This window comes from Bombus fervidus, chromosome 8 (assembly GCF_041682495.2).
Source record: "Bombus fervidus isolate BK054 chromosome 8, iyBomFerv1, whole genome shotgun sequence".
Classification (NCBI taxonomy): Eukaryota; Metazoa; Arthropoda; class Insecta; order Hymenoptera; family Apidae; genus Bombus; species Bombus fervidus.
Window position 1 is genome coordinate 14,801,431 of NC_091524.1, and position 17,964 is coordinate 14,819,394.

The window sequence follows — 17,964 nt, forward strand, 5'->3', positions numbered from 1 at the left end:
CCGTAAGTTCGCCGCAACTCTATTTGACGTTGTTAATGAATCTTGGTAATAGACGATAAGGAAACATATCGGGAAATACGTGTGAATGAGCGTAAAAAAGAAAGTTGAAATAAATTGCGAAAAGGAACATTTTCTTTGGTACGTTGAAACAAGATTTACATACGTATCATTTAGTTATAACACGATACAGGATTATTATTTAATATAAACAAAAGTAAGATTCTAAAACTTTAGCACGTAGTTTTATGGGCATTTTATGGGCAAAGATTAGCGTACTCATACTTTCGCGTATAGGGTTGGGCAATAAGAATTTAAAAATGTATGTGACCCGTATGTTTATATATCAAAGACACGATTTTACATACGCGACAAATGTAGACTAAGAGGAAAGTTTTACTACGCTGTGTCGTTCATAGGAACACAAGTATAATATCGAGTCAAGCGTTAATATAACGTGTACTTACTTACTGTATTGAGAAAAAATCTGGATAAAATGTCTGGATAAAGTGTAAGTTTGTTGCGATATGGACGTGGTGAAAAATAACCTTTACGAAGAATCCCTATGCATGTGAGAAAAAACTGAGGGATACGGTGGCAGGATGGGTAAGAGAAAAACAAAGGGATAAAGAGGTCATATGCTCTGCGAGGTGTAGTTGGAAAGGCGACCAGCCGTGCAGATTGAGCCACAGGATGTGAAGCCCATCAGGGTTTATTGAGTGTAAAGAATAAAGAGACAAAACAAAGAGGAAAAAGGGCACTGTGCGTTTCTAGGAAAAATGAAATTTTATCAAAAAGCAACTTTAAATATAGAATATTGGAATTGCGTTTAGTTATTGGGTATAACGAATAAGGTGTATATGCGCGCGTTGGTCGTCGTACCGCGTATCCATTTGACAGCAACTTTGAGAATTTTTGTTCTCGGATAGGCGATAGAAAGCTTACCAAGCGCGTACTATCCGATCAGGGCTCTCAAAACCATGTAAACTCGGGATTCGTATAAATTTAATGGATCCTATCGAGATCTCCATTGCAGAAGCAGAAGGGTTTCCGTTTTAGACAGACCGAATAAACGGGAAAAATCAAAGTAACGTACTCGCGTATCCGTTAGCAATGAAATTTTATTCTCAACAAAACCTTTCTTTACAGCCGATGTCCGCTCCACAAAGAATAGCTACGTACGACGAGAAAGGTTCGATGATCTTTCGCATAATCGTATAATCGAAACGTATCTTTATCCTTTCTTCTTTCTAACAATAAATACGAAATATACACGTTGAAAATATATACGAAGCGTATAAAAGGACTACACAAGTAATCGCAAATGTGACCAAACAAGTTGCACGCGTGCTAATTTGAAACGAAATATGTAATTCATCGAGGTAGACATTAAATAAGATTTGTAAAACAGGCTATGATCTAATGTTTGTTCGAACGGAAATTGTTAACAGACGCGCATGTGATTTCCGCAGGTACATGTATATCACATTAATTTGCTACTATTTCAAATTTACCGAGTGTCTAGAGAATCGTCGAATTTGTAAAAATGTAGGTACAACGATACGATATCGAATCCAAATACGACTAACGATTATGAAACCGGCAAAGACCCATCGTTATCATAGAAATTTATCAATGGGTGAGGAAAAAAGAATATTTCAAAAGTAAGAATAGCGTTCATTTTTATTCCCACAATCAGGAACGTATAAAATACAAATATAAATACGCAATACATACTTGACAATTGTATCGAACAAAGAAACCTATGACGATATCAAATCAAGAGAACTGTCGAAAGCGCGCGGATCCAATATTTTTAATAGGAAAATTTTGAGAAACAACGGAATATTACGAACGTAATGCTACATCCAATTACTTTTGTTCAGTTTCACGTCGATAATAGTCGAAGAAATATCGAAATAAACGTTTACTTGGAAAATAATCATAAGGGAAAATTAACGATTAACCTGCCCTAATCCTGGCGATTATAATAGTGTAGTATATTAATCGTGGCACGCTAAGTTTTCGTTTCCGATAGGGCAAAATGAGAGTACGTTTTTCATATACGTAGTACTGTTTGCAATTTCCTAGAAATTTCAGATATCAATATTACATTAAACGTCGTTACGATGTACCGTTAGATTTCTTTACACGTAGCATTTTATTATAATCGTACAAGTTACTATTTACAAATTACGACGCTATCTAGTCTCACAATGTGCGATCACTTTGACAATTATTTTCTATAAATAGCGAATTGTAACATTATCGTCGCAGAATGAAGATATTTACATAGCGATGCGTGAAAATAATAACCGATAAAATACATCGAAATTATACGCTATCGTGTCGTATAGCGCGAACATAGATCAGTAAGTTAAGAATAGTGTACGATCGCCAATTTACAGCGGGTGCTATCCACGGTGTTCTTCTTCTTCGCTATGCTAACCTCGTAATATCTTTCTCTTCTACGTATACGAAGACTACAGGTGAAAATACGATAAGTCGCATTTCCCGCCTCTGATAGAAGAGCAGTTTTAAAATTCAATACGTTGTCGATCAATTCCATAACAAAATTATCTTTGCGTTTAATTTTGAGAATACGTATTTACACATATGTTCTCTCACCGTCTCGACGTGTCAAAGATATCGATGAACGTTGGTTACGCAAACTAGCATTAATTAAGTTAAAGTAACGCAACTACTAAACTAATATCGATCGTTTCTTACCAAACATCCTGGATATCTTCGATACCCATTTTTCATAGGCTTATATTTCCGAATCGATCAGGTTATTCCCTTGTTCGACTGTTTCGTATCAAGATACTTCTTCTTAATCGTAAAGCCGTGTAAAAGTGTTTTTCAATTACGATCAAACGCGATTCAGCCCTTTAGAGGTTCTGTAAACAACCGATTGTTCGAGATAAAAATTCCACGCGATAAAAACGGTACGCGCTATTCTGCGCTGCGTAATTCGATAAATAAGACAAAATATCGGTATTACTTGTAAAACTCGGATAGCACTGATCTATAACGTAATACGTATGTATATAACATTAATATAAGAACGTATTTCAAATATAACGAAACAGCAATTCACGCGCGTACTTGCTTTGTGAAAAACGAAAAGGTGCAGTTGATTCTGTTATAGTTTTTCTCTTCAATTTCCTAGCGCTTCGTCACGCTACGATACGCTATTCTAATTTTGTACGTCAACAAATGGAAGAAAGATTCGCTCGAAAGCAAAAGAAGAAGATTTTCCCTATTCTATTGCGTTTTACGTATTATTTTCGGCCGCTAATTCTTACACGCTAAATCTCTATAATCAAAATATGTGGTCTAAATATGGCGTACACCAGCACCGATTATTACAAACAGCACCAATAATCAATAAGTAGTAAACAATCGATAAAGCACATGTCACGATTTTCAAAGTACGCTTAGAATTCCATGGTTACTATTCAAATTTCTATATTTCCTAATACTTATATGCTGTCAGCTTTCCATCTGTAACGTCAATTTTTATCAGGAAATTTCTACGATTCTATGGATATTGATTATTTCACGAAATTTTCATGTGCCGCGCTAACAAATATCAACGCTTCATGATAATTATCTAAACGGTCGCGTATAACCAACTTAGCTGTTAAACTAACTGTTAAATCAATATATTATATGCAGTTAAATAAAGAACGTTAAATAAAGTTAAAATATTGAACATACACGTGTAACATGGTATATTTAAATAATTGGCAAAGAAACAACGATAAGTAACGTAAACGTCGACGAAGGAATAAATAACTCAATTGGTCAGATTTTTACTTGAATCTTGATTCGACATCGATATCTTTCAAATCTGAATTTTTCACCGTACGTACTTGTAAAATATATGTACATATATGGGTACTTGTATAGAAAATATCGTCAACGTCGAAGCGAAATAATCGTCTACGCGAGTGTACTCGTCGGTACTTTGTTACGCATAATAGAATCAAAGCTTTTTCGAAAATAATTGGCGCCGTGTTTCTAAATACACGCGTATATTTATATATAGTCGAACAATGGTACTACTCACTTTCGTTCGAGTTCGTAACGTATCTTTTAATTCCGTATAATTTCCAAATGAATTTGCTAATGGCTTGAAAAAAGAAAGCGAAAGTTTAAATAATAAAATATCGCTAACTAAATATCTCGTGTCCGCACGCGAACACGTATTCTCGAAACGATCAGTCGCGTAATCGGAGGTTTTCGTTCGATTCTGATCTCTGTCGGGTTCGATCGATAAGTTGTTACTTAATTATACGATTATCTAGCTTGTGGTTGTGCGCACTCTGAAAGATCGACATTACGTAGGAACCGATTAGAAGCTGTGGCAAAATCCACCATGAAGTAATCCGCTTGTAGTACAGTTTTACGCGTGCATTCCATATCGTATTTGCGTTCGTGCAACATTCTTATACTACAGAAACAACATTTCCTCGTATCGATTTCCTTTCGAGACAACAAGAACGCTTTGAACTAAAACAACCGAACGTTCTCCATTTTTTAGCTATACGTTTTGAGCTGTGCTAATCTTACGAGTAAGTTCTGTATATCCTCGCTGATTCGTCCGCATTTTCAACTTACATTTACCGTTACTTTACGGTAGATACATGGCATTAGCGTCTACCGTACGATCGAAACAAGTAATAAACAGGTAAAAGTCGATAAACGGATAAATTAGTCGCGTCAGACTTTATCTTTTCACTGTACTTTAACCCTAACTTTCTTCGCAATCATGCGTTCGATGTACACGAATACTTTTACAGTTTTAACAATATTTTATCGCATTTTTTGTTATCAACGTGCTAATCTCGACCAACTTGTCAGCTTTTCTTTTACCGAACATCGAGGACTACGTACACCCGAAAGTTAACTATCGTTGATAAAAAGCACACGATTCGTAGAACATAGAACTCTGCAACGTGCATAAAAATAGAAATAATTTATCTACGATCATTTGGTTTACAACCCCATGCTATCGATACAAGTTTTAACGACAACGAGTGGGAAATTAATCGCTCGATCGAAATATCGCGACCTCGACTCTGAACGAACGGTTAGATAACGAGCAAAAAGGATAAACTGAACAACATGACAATTTGTGTTTTGTCACGTATGCGAATATATACCGGTGTAAGATGGAAATCTTTAGTTGATACACCGTCGTTTCGATATCCGTGCAACCGTGTTTTGTACAAGAATGGAAGCGAAAAGTGACACTTCCTCGCGCAATATGCGTATCTCTTCGTGCTCGCGCAACAACGAGATTCGTTTCAATAATCGTACTAATCGTTCGCGAAACCTTACATCGCGTAATAGCTGTTTACAATCTGTTTTCAACCGATAGTTAACGTTTAATTATTATTTATTGATCGACCGATATGTGCTTGATAGGAAATTAATCGTATTTACAGTCAAATCGAAATTACAAGCGATCAAGTTGATTCAAACGCGATTCTTCTTCTGTTCAAATAAAATTTGTAGAAACATATCAAGAAACGTATAATATCTTTTCCAATTTTCTTCTATCTTTCTACCTTGATCTCTGAAACGATATCGCATTTTACAAATTATCGTAGTTTACGAAAATATACGAACGATAGTACGAAAAGTACAATTTGAAAAAAGTTGCTCGATGTAAACGATAAAACATAAAATACAAGAAATTATCAAACTAGGAAGTTTGGTATTCTATAAATAGTAACGCTTTCGTGCAACGCACAAAAACGTATCTACGCGTTTACGCATCGGTAACAACGAAACTGTTAAAACTTCTTCGCGAATATTTGCGTTATCAAAATAGTCTTTTGCAAATTAACGAATCTTGCAGATCGTGATCGGTACATTGGATATTTGAAATTGTTATTCAGCACCGATAATAATTATATCGATATCAAATTTTATTCGTCGCGATAGTAATTACCAACGAAAGAAACGTATTCGAAACGTACACGTTTGAACGAAATATAATGTAAAAGAATCGAACGAATCGGTACGTTCTTTACAGAAAGTTGAGCGTGTTTAAAGAAACGTCTGTAAGTTAGAAAAAAAATCGATATAAATATTCGTGACTTTAATTATAATTATTATCGTGCGACGAATAAAGTTTGCTCGTGAAATAGTCGTAATCGTTGAAAAATTACCATGTACCTATAATTAATGGATAGAGCACGCAACGATTCGTTCGACGAACAACTATTTAAACGGCTATATAAATTAACTTAATATTACGTTAATTAAATTCAAAGTAAGTTATAATAGGACTCGTTTGAACAGGTACACGTTGCGTACGTAGCGACGAGAATGACTCGAAAAAGTTTCTCGATAAGGTCACGCTTGACTAGATCTTGCATACTCGAGGGCATATTTTACAAATAACGACTGTACACGTATAACGTATCGAGTACGCATCGACGTTGAACGTGAATCGAAAATGATCGTTACCTACGACAGTAGTTGGTAACGTCGAACAACGAACGTTACCCGTTACCGATATTTAGTAGGACTCGCGTATAGAATCTGATTAACGGCGTACGTATCTTACGGTCTACGAATGTCGACGAAAAGATCTTGTCAACGGCTATTTCTTTTACTTACGCGACTCGCACGATGGTTCGATGAACAAGAGGTGGAAATCTTTAGAGAATACGACACAGGTGTAACCTGTTAAATGATCGATTACGCTAGATTACAGTTGTCAAACATCGATTTGCCTAACACGATACTTATCCGTGTAGGTTCGAATCTAATAAATTCCATACTGCGAACTAATGTAAATAGTTGTATACGTATGATACAAAGGGTAAACGATGTTCAGCTATGTGCAAACATTTTCTTACATTTACTACACGTATATCAATTCCGCTCGTAAACTTCGATAATCTCAGAACTTGCGAAACTATTTTTTCATACGATTATGTCGTATGATCGCGGTCGCGCTTTAAAGTTTGAGAATATTCCAACAAATTATTATCCTGGTCGTAGCACATTGACTTTGATATTTATCCGAACTACTTCTATCTATTAACAAGTACGATCGTAAACATCACACCTTGAAAGACTTAATCTAGAGTTAATTTACAGATAATTCGTTCCACGCTATCTTCGTACGCGCTATGTAGATCATAGAAATGTACATACACAAGATACTACGGAGAATGCGACAATGAAACTATCCATTAAACGTACTTCTTTCTTATCCATCCTTGTCGTCATTTATACGATTTTATATTATACTCGCGTGTATTTGTACGACTTTGGGTTATACGATTGTAAATCGCCATATTCAACTTTTCCGAGTCGACTTTAAAGTTACATTTTCATACAGAGACAAACGTTTTTCGTACGTACGCGATAAGTTGACAAACTAATAAAGCAAATTTCCTAAAACGAGGAGTCCTTAGGTTCGACAGATTTATGCATATACCTATGATAGATACGTAACAACATGTATTTATAAAAGGCATCCGTAGGTATCTATTAGCGAGAAAATGCGTGCAACAAAAAGATTTTAAAGCAACAGATTTTCGTAGCTACCTTGTGGCGTAGATAACGAACGTATAATCCGCATTCGAACCCACATGAATATTTACCGGAATACCGGGATAAAGATAAAATTGATATCGTGTCGTTACGAGGAACATTTAAAATTATATTAACCTGCGCGTCATCGTCGAGCTTCGTATCGTCCTACGGATTTCGCATTTTTCATGTGTTAAGCGTAATGATAATCCAACATGTCCATTGAGCGTGAACTGCGAAAAAGTATTGCTCTCTTTCATTTTCAGAAGAACAATTGCCATCTTGTTACACTTTATTTACATATATATATTTTTATATATATATATATGTATATTTAGAAGAAATTAATTGCAAAAGTAACTTCGTGCAGTCATTATACGTACATTTTGTAACTGCTTTGCTACGAAAATTGAATTAATTTCAAAACAGTTTTCCTCTTATTTCGATTCTTGCAAACAATTATAATTTACTTCCCAATTCTTTCGTCGTTATATCGTTGAAATTTTAAAGATAAAAACAGCAGATGGTTAATAGTCTGTCTGTATGTTATATCAAGAATACAGTGAAAGTAAAGTTACTTTTTGCGTTTTAACGAAATACGCCTTCGTGCTATTAAAGGCGAGTTTAGACACGGATTCAATGAGACGTATAGTTGACAACTATACAATTTGCATGTATACAATTTACATATGCTTCGCGAATCGACGAACGCGTAGATTTCTTGAAATCTGAATCAAGAACGTGTAGCGTATAGTCGGCATTTTTTCAAATACATTATTAATTTTCCACTAACTACGTCGATATTCGTAATTTATTAATAATCGTATAAAACATTGTCTCGTCAAATTACCACGATCGTGGTAATACGCTTTACGAAAATAACGTTTTACAAACGTCTAATTTGAATATGAAATTTTCAAAACAATTCGCAAAAGACTAGAACCAGAGTCTTACGTGTACCTATACGAATTTCGAAGGAACGTTCGAAAAATTGTCATTGTCGATAAGCGATATGCCGAAGCAATTTATTCTGTGCGTAACTAATTTGGTAATCGATATAGTTAAAGAAGTTCCAAGATCGATGGCGATAAATTTTGAAAGAAGAGATTTTTTCCTAATAGAAATTGCGATAAATATTCGAGAAAAAGAGTTTTTATCTTTTAGCTTATCTCGTGAAACGAATTAACCGTCCCCGACGAAGTAATCGATCAGAGACAAGTCTCGGATCGTTACTGTCGTTAAAAAAGAAAGAACACCAGCGTTTTATAGTCACCGTAAAAACACGAGTAACCGTATCTCTAAAGCGGGGAATCGGTTGTCGATCGTTGCACGTAAAAGTCCGTGTTGCTCGTCGAAAAATACAAATTCGGTCTTCGCGTTTCATCAAATTCGTAGTCGGCAGTCTTTTTATCGATTAACGGACTAACCAGACGTCGGGTCGCGTCGACGTCGTTTCAATTTCGACTCGAACGTCTCGTTAACGTCGGATTCCTCGGAATCCATGGGTAGTTTTTCTTTTTTTTTTTTTTTTTTTTTGAGCATCGCAACCGCAACCGCAACCGCAACAAATTCGTTACACGATCAAGGATAAGCGACAGAACGAATCGTTCTCGAACAAACTGCTTCTTAGCGATAAAACTTTCCACGTGGCCTTTGTAAATCCAATCGATTCTCGCATATGGACATTCAGACGCACCGCGTCCCTTCGCGTAAATTAACGGAACTTTGCGAAGAACGTTTCAAGTGTTTTTCAAGCTTCCTGCACGAACCGAATCGTGTTCACGCCACGAAGTCGTCGTGCATATTCCATCGCCTCTCCACCATTCGTTCACGTCCTTGTAAAATTTTGACGGCCGGTCGTCGTGCAACATGGCGCAAACGCGGCACCAAAAGTACGTGTTGATAAACTCGCCGGTACCTTTCCAGCGAAAGTACGAATTGTACAATTCGTCGTCTCGGTCCAAACGATGAAGATACTCGGCGAGCTCTTTCGGTGACTCGAACTCATCCACGTGAATGTACGAGCGGTAAGGAGCGCTGCGAGCGTAGTCCGTTGGATGCGCACCCATTACAATCGGCAGAACGTTGTGTCTGAATAAAAAACAGAGATTTGTTTCAATAACGTGGCAAAATTGGACGAAATTTGACGGACATTGCATGGCATTTGCTTCGTGGAAACGGTAGGTTCTTTAACCTTAACTCCTTTTAGCGTTTTCCATTTGATTAAAAGTTTTATACCGATCATTCTAGAAAGTAGCACGTATCACGATAAATCACCAACGTCGAAACATCTACGATATAATAACGCGAACAATGCATTAACGATACAAACCTGATTGATAGCGTAACATGTAGCTATCGTATACGTATGTATATACTTCGTATAAAACATTGCAAGAAAGCATTAGATTTTGGCAAGAGTAACTTGTTATTCTCGGTTTTATTCCAAAATCTCGGTGAAGATAACGCTTGAACATAGTAGGGCAGGAGGGAATCTTGAGGACCTCTACATACATTAAAGTGCACTAAATAAGGGTGGGTAAGTAAGGTAACAACCGAACGTGAAGCACACTTTAGCAATTATGGCAACAACCCAACGAAATTTTTCAAGTGGCACTCTAAACCTCGCGTATACCTTCGCGTACGTATTTCATAAAAGATGGCGCGTTATGTTAAAATTCATAGAATCGGTAAATCACTGTTCACATCGCGGCTTCAAACGGTATTTGTAATTCGCGTAACTTTGATCGCGAGTACAAGCGTAAATTAAAATGTATCATACCCGAGACCATTGACGAAGAACTTTTCCGTAATATAATCCTTGCAGTTGGAGTTCTCGAAAGCCAGATAAAATTTGTAGTCTTCGTCGAGCATATCGAAGCACGCTTGAGATTGCGAACGTGGGCATCGCAAGGAGCCGCAAGTCCCATAGATGTCCACTTGGATGTATTTCGAAAGCTCTTTCGCGTAATGCATACGTTGATTTCGTGGATGACAATTAGAAACGAACCATGCTACCTGAAGCAACATTATCGATATCGTATTGTATTATTCGATATACTTTGAATATTATAAACTTTCTAGAAATATTCTTGTTATTATTGAAATTCGTGGGATATTCGAAAGGACGAAAACAATGGTTACAGCGATAACCGATGGGCACGGTGGATTTTAACTCGTAAAACATCATTGCACGAGTAACATTTTTCGAACTTTCGTAAAAAAAACAACTTGATCCGGCGCGTTTAAAATAAAACGATTTCGATATCGAAAAGATACGCGATTTAATCAAAAGTTTGATTATTTTTCATAGTCCTTTAAGAAACTGTTTCAAGCATCTAGTAAATATAATTAACGAACGACTGTGAAACAAATAAGATAAGGACGTTGTTACCTTTTTAGTCTTGTTGGCTGCGTAATTAAAAGTCTGCGGTATTTGCGTGACACTAGAGTCGTAATATTGCCATCTTTCATAGGGCGCGACTATGTCGCTGTCACGACGATAAGTTGCCGTCCAATTGATGACAGCGTTCTTCACGCTCTGCGTGTGATAAGGGCACTCTAAAAAATACAGCATCCACACCTGCTGAAAATCGTATTAGTCTCATTCGACGTGTATAATTAAATTCTGCATGACATGGTATGACAGCGCAAACGCTGAAAATTTTTTCCCGACTCGCGCAAAACTCATTGCCAAATTTAAACATTTCACGATCGCGAGCAATAGCGTTTACTCGATTAAAAACCCGAAGAAACGAATTTCTTAAAACAAGAAATATAACGATACGAACGATAATACGATATATAAAGAAAGAACACGAGTCCTTAGATGGAAAGCAGTTTTTTTTTTCTTTTTAATTCGTATCGTTTTAAGCATAACTAAAAAAAAAGAGAACTCGAATAGAAACTTATTTTACTCGTTACACGTATATCGTAACCAGCGCTCTACCTTGGAATCTAAATACTCTATATAGTATATGTATGTACGTATGTACGTAATATACATATATTTGCATATTCTATGCATTCTGTGAACTTTTTTGTACCTTTAAATCTCGCATAAACGCATAAAAACCTACGATCTAGCTATTACACGATATAAACGTTGATCGCGCTAAATCATAGAAACGACGATCTTTCCGTATGTTACTTTGCTCGTTGTTGTTACTTTACGTATCACTTTTAGTAAAGATAGAAGAAAATTTGAGTTTCGTACTTGACTTGCAGATCTTCTTCCCACGTGCGTTATGTAGTCTTTAAATAAGATTAAATCAGCATCTTCGGCGTTATCTCTGACGATGGTACAAGTATTTACTGGACATCGATGCTGAAGAAATATGTCAGGACCGACTTTTGCCTCGGGCATACCATGTGGAACCATTATCTTTTTCAATGGACGATCGACACCAGTTTTATTGTAATCAGTCGGTATATACATCAACTGCAAATAATTAATTCCAAAAATAGTTAATTCCATTACACATCACAGAAAGCGAGAGAGAGAGAGAGAGTATTTTAAATATAGCTACGTGTACTCTTCATAAAAGAAAACAGCTAATTAAAGAACAAAACACGTATATACTAGTTGCACGTGGAATGAAATGGTACGAATAGTTTCGATAAACTGTATTGGATAAAATTAGTCGAAACGAGAGAGAAAGATATTTAGGAAACGTATAATAAACGAAAAAGTTATCTCGCACAGGTATTACGTGTGCTTCTCCGGACGAGATACGTTAAAAAGACAATGGACAGCAGCGCGATAGAAATATATTAATAAAAATAATAGTAACAGAGAAAAACAATTATAATCGTGTAAAATTCATAATTGTGTACAATGCCTTTTTTAGAACGCTGCCCTATATACTCGTATAATAGACTGCACCGTGCCGCAGGCGTAGAAGAAAGGGTGAAAGACAAAGTATGTACCGCTACTACATGGCTATGCGCAATTTAAAAGAGAAGGTGGAACACAATGTTCCTATTTTCGTTTAGTAAAGTACGCTATAGACTGCTATACGACAAAGTCGTAAATAGGCAATTCGTTTGAAACTGCAAATTACAGAGCAGCTACTTGTTCCAAGGAAAAAGACGACGCGCTACGATAAATTCTTGTTTCGAGTAGCAAATATTTAATATCGAATTCAATTACTCGATTACTTTGATCACCGTTCAAACAATATCGATTACCACGTATGAAACTTTCCACTGACAATTTCCCTCGCGAGAATATCAAATTTGAGAAATTATCGTAAACTTATATCTATAACGGATATTATCGATCAACCGTTATACCGATTAATAAAAATATATGTACAGGATGTCCTGTAGATTAGCGTAGACGATGGGATTAACCGCTGCAAAGGAGTAGCGCTGCAACAAAAACTGAGTTCAAGGTAGAATAAAACGTTTTCGTAGAAACGTTTCTGTTCGAGCCAAAATTTCTAACACATTTAGGCTACTCTTGATACGTAAACGCGGATCTTTCGTGTCTTACGCGCCTTTCAATTTGTAACGCTCTTTCGAGAAATCTGGGAAAGGTCGCGTAGCCTCCTCGAACGTCCTAAATCAAGATTTTCACAAAATTTTCGACAAATAAACGTAAAACGTGTTACGAAAGATTCACGTCTACAGGGTAAAAGTTGAATTTATACCGCGCCGATTCTACAAAAGCGAATTATGGCAACCGCTGTTCCTAAATTACAAATTCTGATTGTTAAATTGTCGTTAATGCGGTAAAATACAGATATCGTTGCTGCAAATCGATCGAAGCGTAGGTGTGCAAATATTCCAAAGCTTACTTGATTGGTAACACGATCGTCGTAAGCGTCTTCGTCGGGCCACAAACGCGCCAATCTGCGGCCAGTACGATGGGATTTTATGGCAGGATAAGGCCTCCTGGTCCCTCCTTTCATATACCAAGGTCTTTTCGATGGATCCATCAATTCTAGACTGTTGCGTGTTAAAATCGTCGTGCCGGTTAGATTGGATACCTTTTTAACAGAAGAACCAGACAGTTGCACATCTTCCATTTCAATTACGTGCTACAATTTCGTCGTTCGCACGGTCCATTTATAATTCCTAAACACGGCTACTGTTCGTTAAGCACAGGCATAATAGCATCTAATCTCTCTGCACTAAGGTTAATTTGTAAGATGCTGTTAAATTTGTTATCGCGGTACGGTAATTGAAATTGTACCTTATACGTAAACAAAATGTTTAATTTTTTAATGATTTCTTCATTTTCCACTCTCGCTACATAGAATTATTTCGTTCGAAACATTTGAATATTCGCGTTCAAAAATTATAACGTAAAACTATTTTCTCGCTATCTCTATCGAAGAAAAAAGTATAATACGATTAAAAAGATTTATCGCTGGATCGTCTAAATCGATATGACATTCGCGATGATATCGTAGATCAATGTTTTCTCAACACTCTCGCGTCACCTAAAAATTATGGTGTTACGACTGTTTCGTTACATTTAATCGCATTGCGTTGAATACAACGCGTTAAAAATCGGCAAAATATTTTCGAAAACTCGTTACTCCGTCGCTTCGTATATATAATTTATAAGGGAATTTAGATGACAAAAGGAGGTGATAAAACGTTAGTTTGATTTAACGAAATTCGTTATATTCTATGGCACGATTGTTTTTGCAAGTGCATGCGAAACGAAGCTTCGCTTTTATGTGATTAAATCGAAGAATCGAAGATTCCTAATTTCTTGAAGTAAACTGATTCTTAGCGTTATCAAAAAAGATAAGATATAGAATGCAAAAGTTGAAGATGTGTAGTACGTACCGAGAAATTTCATTACCTACTGGACTTTTATTCAGAAACTACAAGTACTCGTTACGATAGTACGATAGACGCGATAATTGTCAAGACTATGCTATAGATACATAAATTGAACGTCGCTTAAGAAAATCTTCATCTCGAAGAAAATGCATCGCTCTTTAAGAAAATAAATAAATATTTAACGTAATATATATACATGTACGTTTTAGTAAAATTTTCATTTTTATTCGCGCTTGATACGGTCACTATGAACTTTTTATATCATACTGGTCGAATCGATCCTTCTTGATCCCCAAACTATACGCAGAATTACCGCAAGGAATATTATCGTACCAGTACTCGCATCGAAGGATCGATCTTTCTCACGAACGAACAAAGATAAATTAAAAACTTACGATTTATATTTATATACTTACGAAATCATTGAAATTGTAGAAATTTACGTGGTTTGCGTCTCACTGATCTACGTTATTATCTACATTAGAACAAACCGACGACGTAAAAATGTTATTTATTCGATGGATAAATTGGATAAAACTTGACGTGAAATATCAAAATATTAAATTCCATTAAAAGATTATATTTATCAGTTATTTTCGATATATTCTTACCTAAGTATTTTACATAATATTACTACTTATAAATAATGCTTGGTACATTTATGAATACGTAAATTACTTATGTTAACGAATATTTGTCATACTTTTATACTAACGATAAGCGTAAAAGCAACTTTCCGTGTAATCACGCGTATTATATTATTTGTTACGATTATGAAATACAACGATTGTAGCTGTACCTACTCCTAAGTGTTAGCGATTGTGCGTTTTACATAGCTCTGAATGTTGCACCTGCATGCTAATTCTATCGGATCACGCTTTAATCGTCAATAGTAAAAACTAATCTAATTGCTCGTATGCGGTATTATGCTACATACGTGTATGTTTGTATGTATATATGTATGTACATATGCATGTACGTACGTGTATCGCAAGTCACTCGGAACGAAGCAGTCTACATAAAGCTAACGTAACTAATTGGGTATTAGCTGCAAGTGTTTTAGAAACCACAGAGACAACCATAATAAATCACTTAAACCTTTATCTTAACAGCGTTCGAAATATATTTATTAAATTGAGATATACAACGATACGATCGGGGCAACGAAACTTATCTAGAAAGCAATAAAGAGTGAAATAATACGTACCTCCGATTTTATAACTTGGAATAAGAAATAAAAATAACGAAGCTTCAAATTTATTCTGATTTTGCTATGTTTATTTTTTTTGCTTCGCAAGATGGTCGATTAATTTTCAAGACGGTCTTTTCATTTTGGGAAACATGGAAATCGTACGTGGCTTGATCTCTTACGCGTAGATTAGACGCGACTTGTCGTATTGCTTTAATAAAATTAAAAAATAGCGTTCGGTATTTAATACTTTTCAACCACTACTTTCGAGAATTCTTGTACATGGAATTTAACTACGATTACCTATACGATAATAATAATAATAATAGGAATACCTATGTGATCATTTCCTTTAAAAACGTCTTCGGTTGTATGAACGTTAATACTTAGTGGTTAATACTTCAAAATTATGATTATTTTATGACGATGTTTAATTAATACGTTTCGATACACATCGATAGGAAGGTTGTCTCGGTTATGTTTCACGCATATACCGTGTTACAGTCATCTATCGACAATGCAATTTAACAACTATACCTCGGATAGAAGCTTTTTCTCCATTTTTTCTCGAGTCTGCGAAACATGCATTGTCGGTTTCTTCGATTTTGCAGGCCAATTTTGCTTGATCTGCGATCGAAATCCGATATTTAAACATTTTTAACGTTTTCAACATTTTAACGTGTAATAATTTTTCCTCCTCTATTCGTTAATACTTAATACGTCTTTAAGGGCTTCCATGTGTTTAACAATTTAACAACAAGCAACAAAATATTTATTTAACTATTATACATATATATATATATTTAACAGACTGAATCTCCTAGTGTTTGTATTTTTTAATCTGGTCGCGAATATGAACTTCGTGTTCGGTCGAATACAAAAATTCGTGTGAAACGTGTATATGTATTACTCGTTAATTGCTACAGATACGCAAAATAATTTAAATTCAATAAATTATGTAATAGCTGGTTTTTTTTATTTACCGCTAGCTCGAACTTTTACATACGCGGTATGTATTACCGATAAAACCAATCTAACAAACGTTATCTCATTGTTATTAATTTTCAATTCCACGCAAAGTTGTAATTAAAGTAAAATATAAATCAAAAACTGCAACACACGTGATACTCGAACCGTTTTATTCGAAATGCCTGCAGTGCTGTTGTTTATATAAAAGAGAATCATCGATAATTAAACCGTGTCTTTGAAAAAATTGACCTCGAGGAAGGTAAAACTGAAATATCTGTCTCCTCTTCTGGATAGTTGGCACGGTTCGATTTAAATGAAATATTGAAAATCGATATTTCATATGTATGTACAGCTTAGTGTGAAATTTTATCTCTGATCAGTAGAATTCTAGCGATCTTTCGTAAATCTAATAGCATAATATAGCATTATACGTATAAGTAGACGTTGGTCACAGCGTATAGCAACACTCGTTTATAGTAAAAATTTGCCTATAGCGTAAAGTAGAGATTATGGATACGCGAACGAATATTTTTCCGAATTAAATCTTAAACGTTAAAACGTATGATATTTAGGAAGCTTGATTCGTTACCTTGGTATCGGAGACTCGGGCCGGTTGAGATTGTCCAGGATGAGGTCGCATACGATGCCATATTTCGTCCTGTAGTAGATTCAGGATAACTAGCAGCAAACCGGAGAAGAATAGCACGTAGAAAAAGTATCCCTTCAGGGAAGAACGCAGCAGACTCATGCCGCACGTTTCCTCTTTGTCAAAAATGATCTATCCATACGCTGTGTCTTGCCCGAACGGTGTCCATTCAGCTACTGAAAAGGAAAATGTAGAACATAAAGTATAAAGCTTAATTCTGACGAACTTGGTGGCTTTAAACGGTGACTTATTTTACACGGCGACAAATGGATTTTTAAAAGTCAATATATATTACTAACATTTGCATACTTTGTTACTTGACAAACTCTTTATCTTTGGACTTTTTCATTTTTTTACCGTAAGGTAGTTAAGGTGGCTCTTCTAAATTGACGGAAAGAATACCGATATTAATGTAACCAGTGATACTTAAAATGCTAAATATTTGTACATACATATATGGTTATTTGCGATACGTTGTTTAAAATCTTTTAAATACATACACGTCCTTCGACATTTTCATTACGCCTATATAAAAATATTTAATATGCATTTAGCATTGCCTGATCGTTACATTTGTGTACTAAACGTGGATTACTCGAACAGAGAAGCTGTAACTTTATTCGTAGCACTGGGTGAGTACAAAGATCAACGCGGATTAACTTTCGGTAATAGTAGCCTATTGGCGGTTAAAATGTCAAGCGTTTTAAGGATTCGGAAAGGTTAGGAAGAGAATGATGGTAGATAGGTCAAGATAGACCATTGTTTGGTACTGTCGGAAGACACGTAAATCAGAATAACG

The 17,964-nt window shown here is 35.7% G+C and overlaps 2 protein-coding genes across 16 annotated transcripts in view; one reads left to right on the forward strand and one right to left on the reverse strand.

Annotated features, from left to right (window-relative positions):
* The window catches only part of LOC139990085 (uncharacterized), a 78,548-nt gene that overhangs the window by 32,086 nt on the left and 28,498 nt on the right, over positions 1 to 17,964 (forward strand). The gene's annotated exons all lie outside the window — the stretch shown is intronic.
* Positions 4,843 to 17,964, reverse strand: part of Fucta (glycoprotein 3-alpha-L-fucosyltransferase A) — a 30,418-nt gene continuing 17,296 nt past the window's right edge. For 9 of the 13 annotated variants that reach the window (XM_072009040.1, XM_072009031.1, XM_072009036.1 and 6 more), the window contains 7 exons: positions 17,109 to 17,341; positions 16,088 to 16,177; positions 13,362 to 13,553; positions 11,777 to 12,001; positions 10,955 to 11,146; positions 10,343 to 10,578; positions 4,843 to 9,651 (listed from right to left, as the gene is read on the reverse strand). In XM_072009040.1, coding sequence (XP_071865141.1) covers positions 9,300 to 9,651; positions 10,343 to 10,578; positions 10,955 to 11,146; positions 11,777 to 12,001; positions 13,362 to 13,553; positions 16,088 to 16,177; positions 17,109 to 17,267 — 1,446 coding nt within the window. In that variant the 5' untranslated portion in view covers positions 17,268 to 17,341 and the 3' untranslated portion in view covers positions 4,843 to 9,299. The remainder of the gene's footprint in view (positions 9,652 to 10,342; positions 10,579 to 10,954; positions 11,147 to 11,776; positions 12,002 to 13,361; positions 13,554 to 16,087; positions 16,178 to 17,108; positions 17,342 to 17,964) is intronic. The other 4 variants (XM_072009039.1, XM_072009042.1, XM_072009043.1 and 1 more) reach the window with 4 other exon arrangements.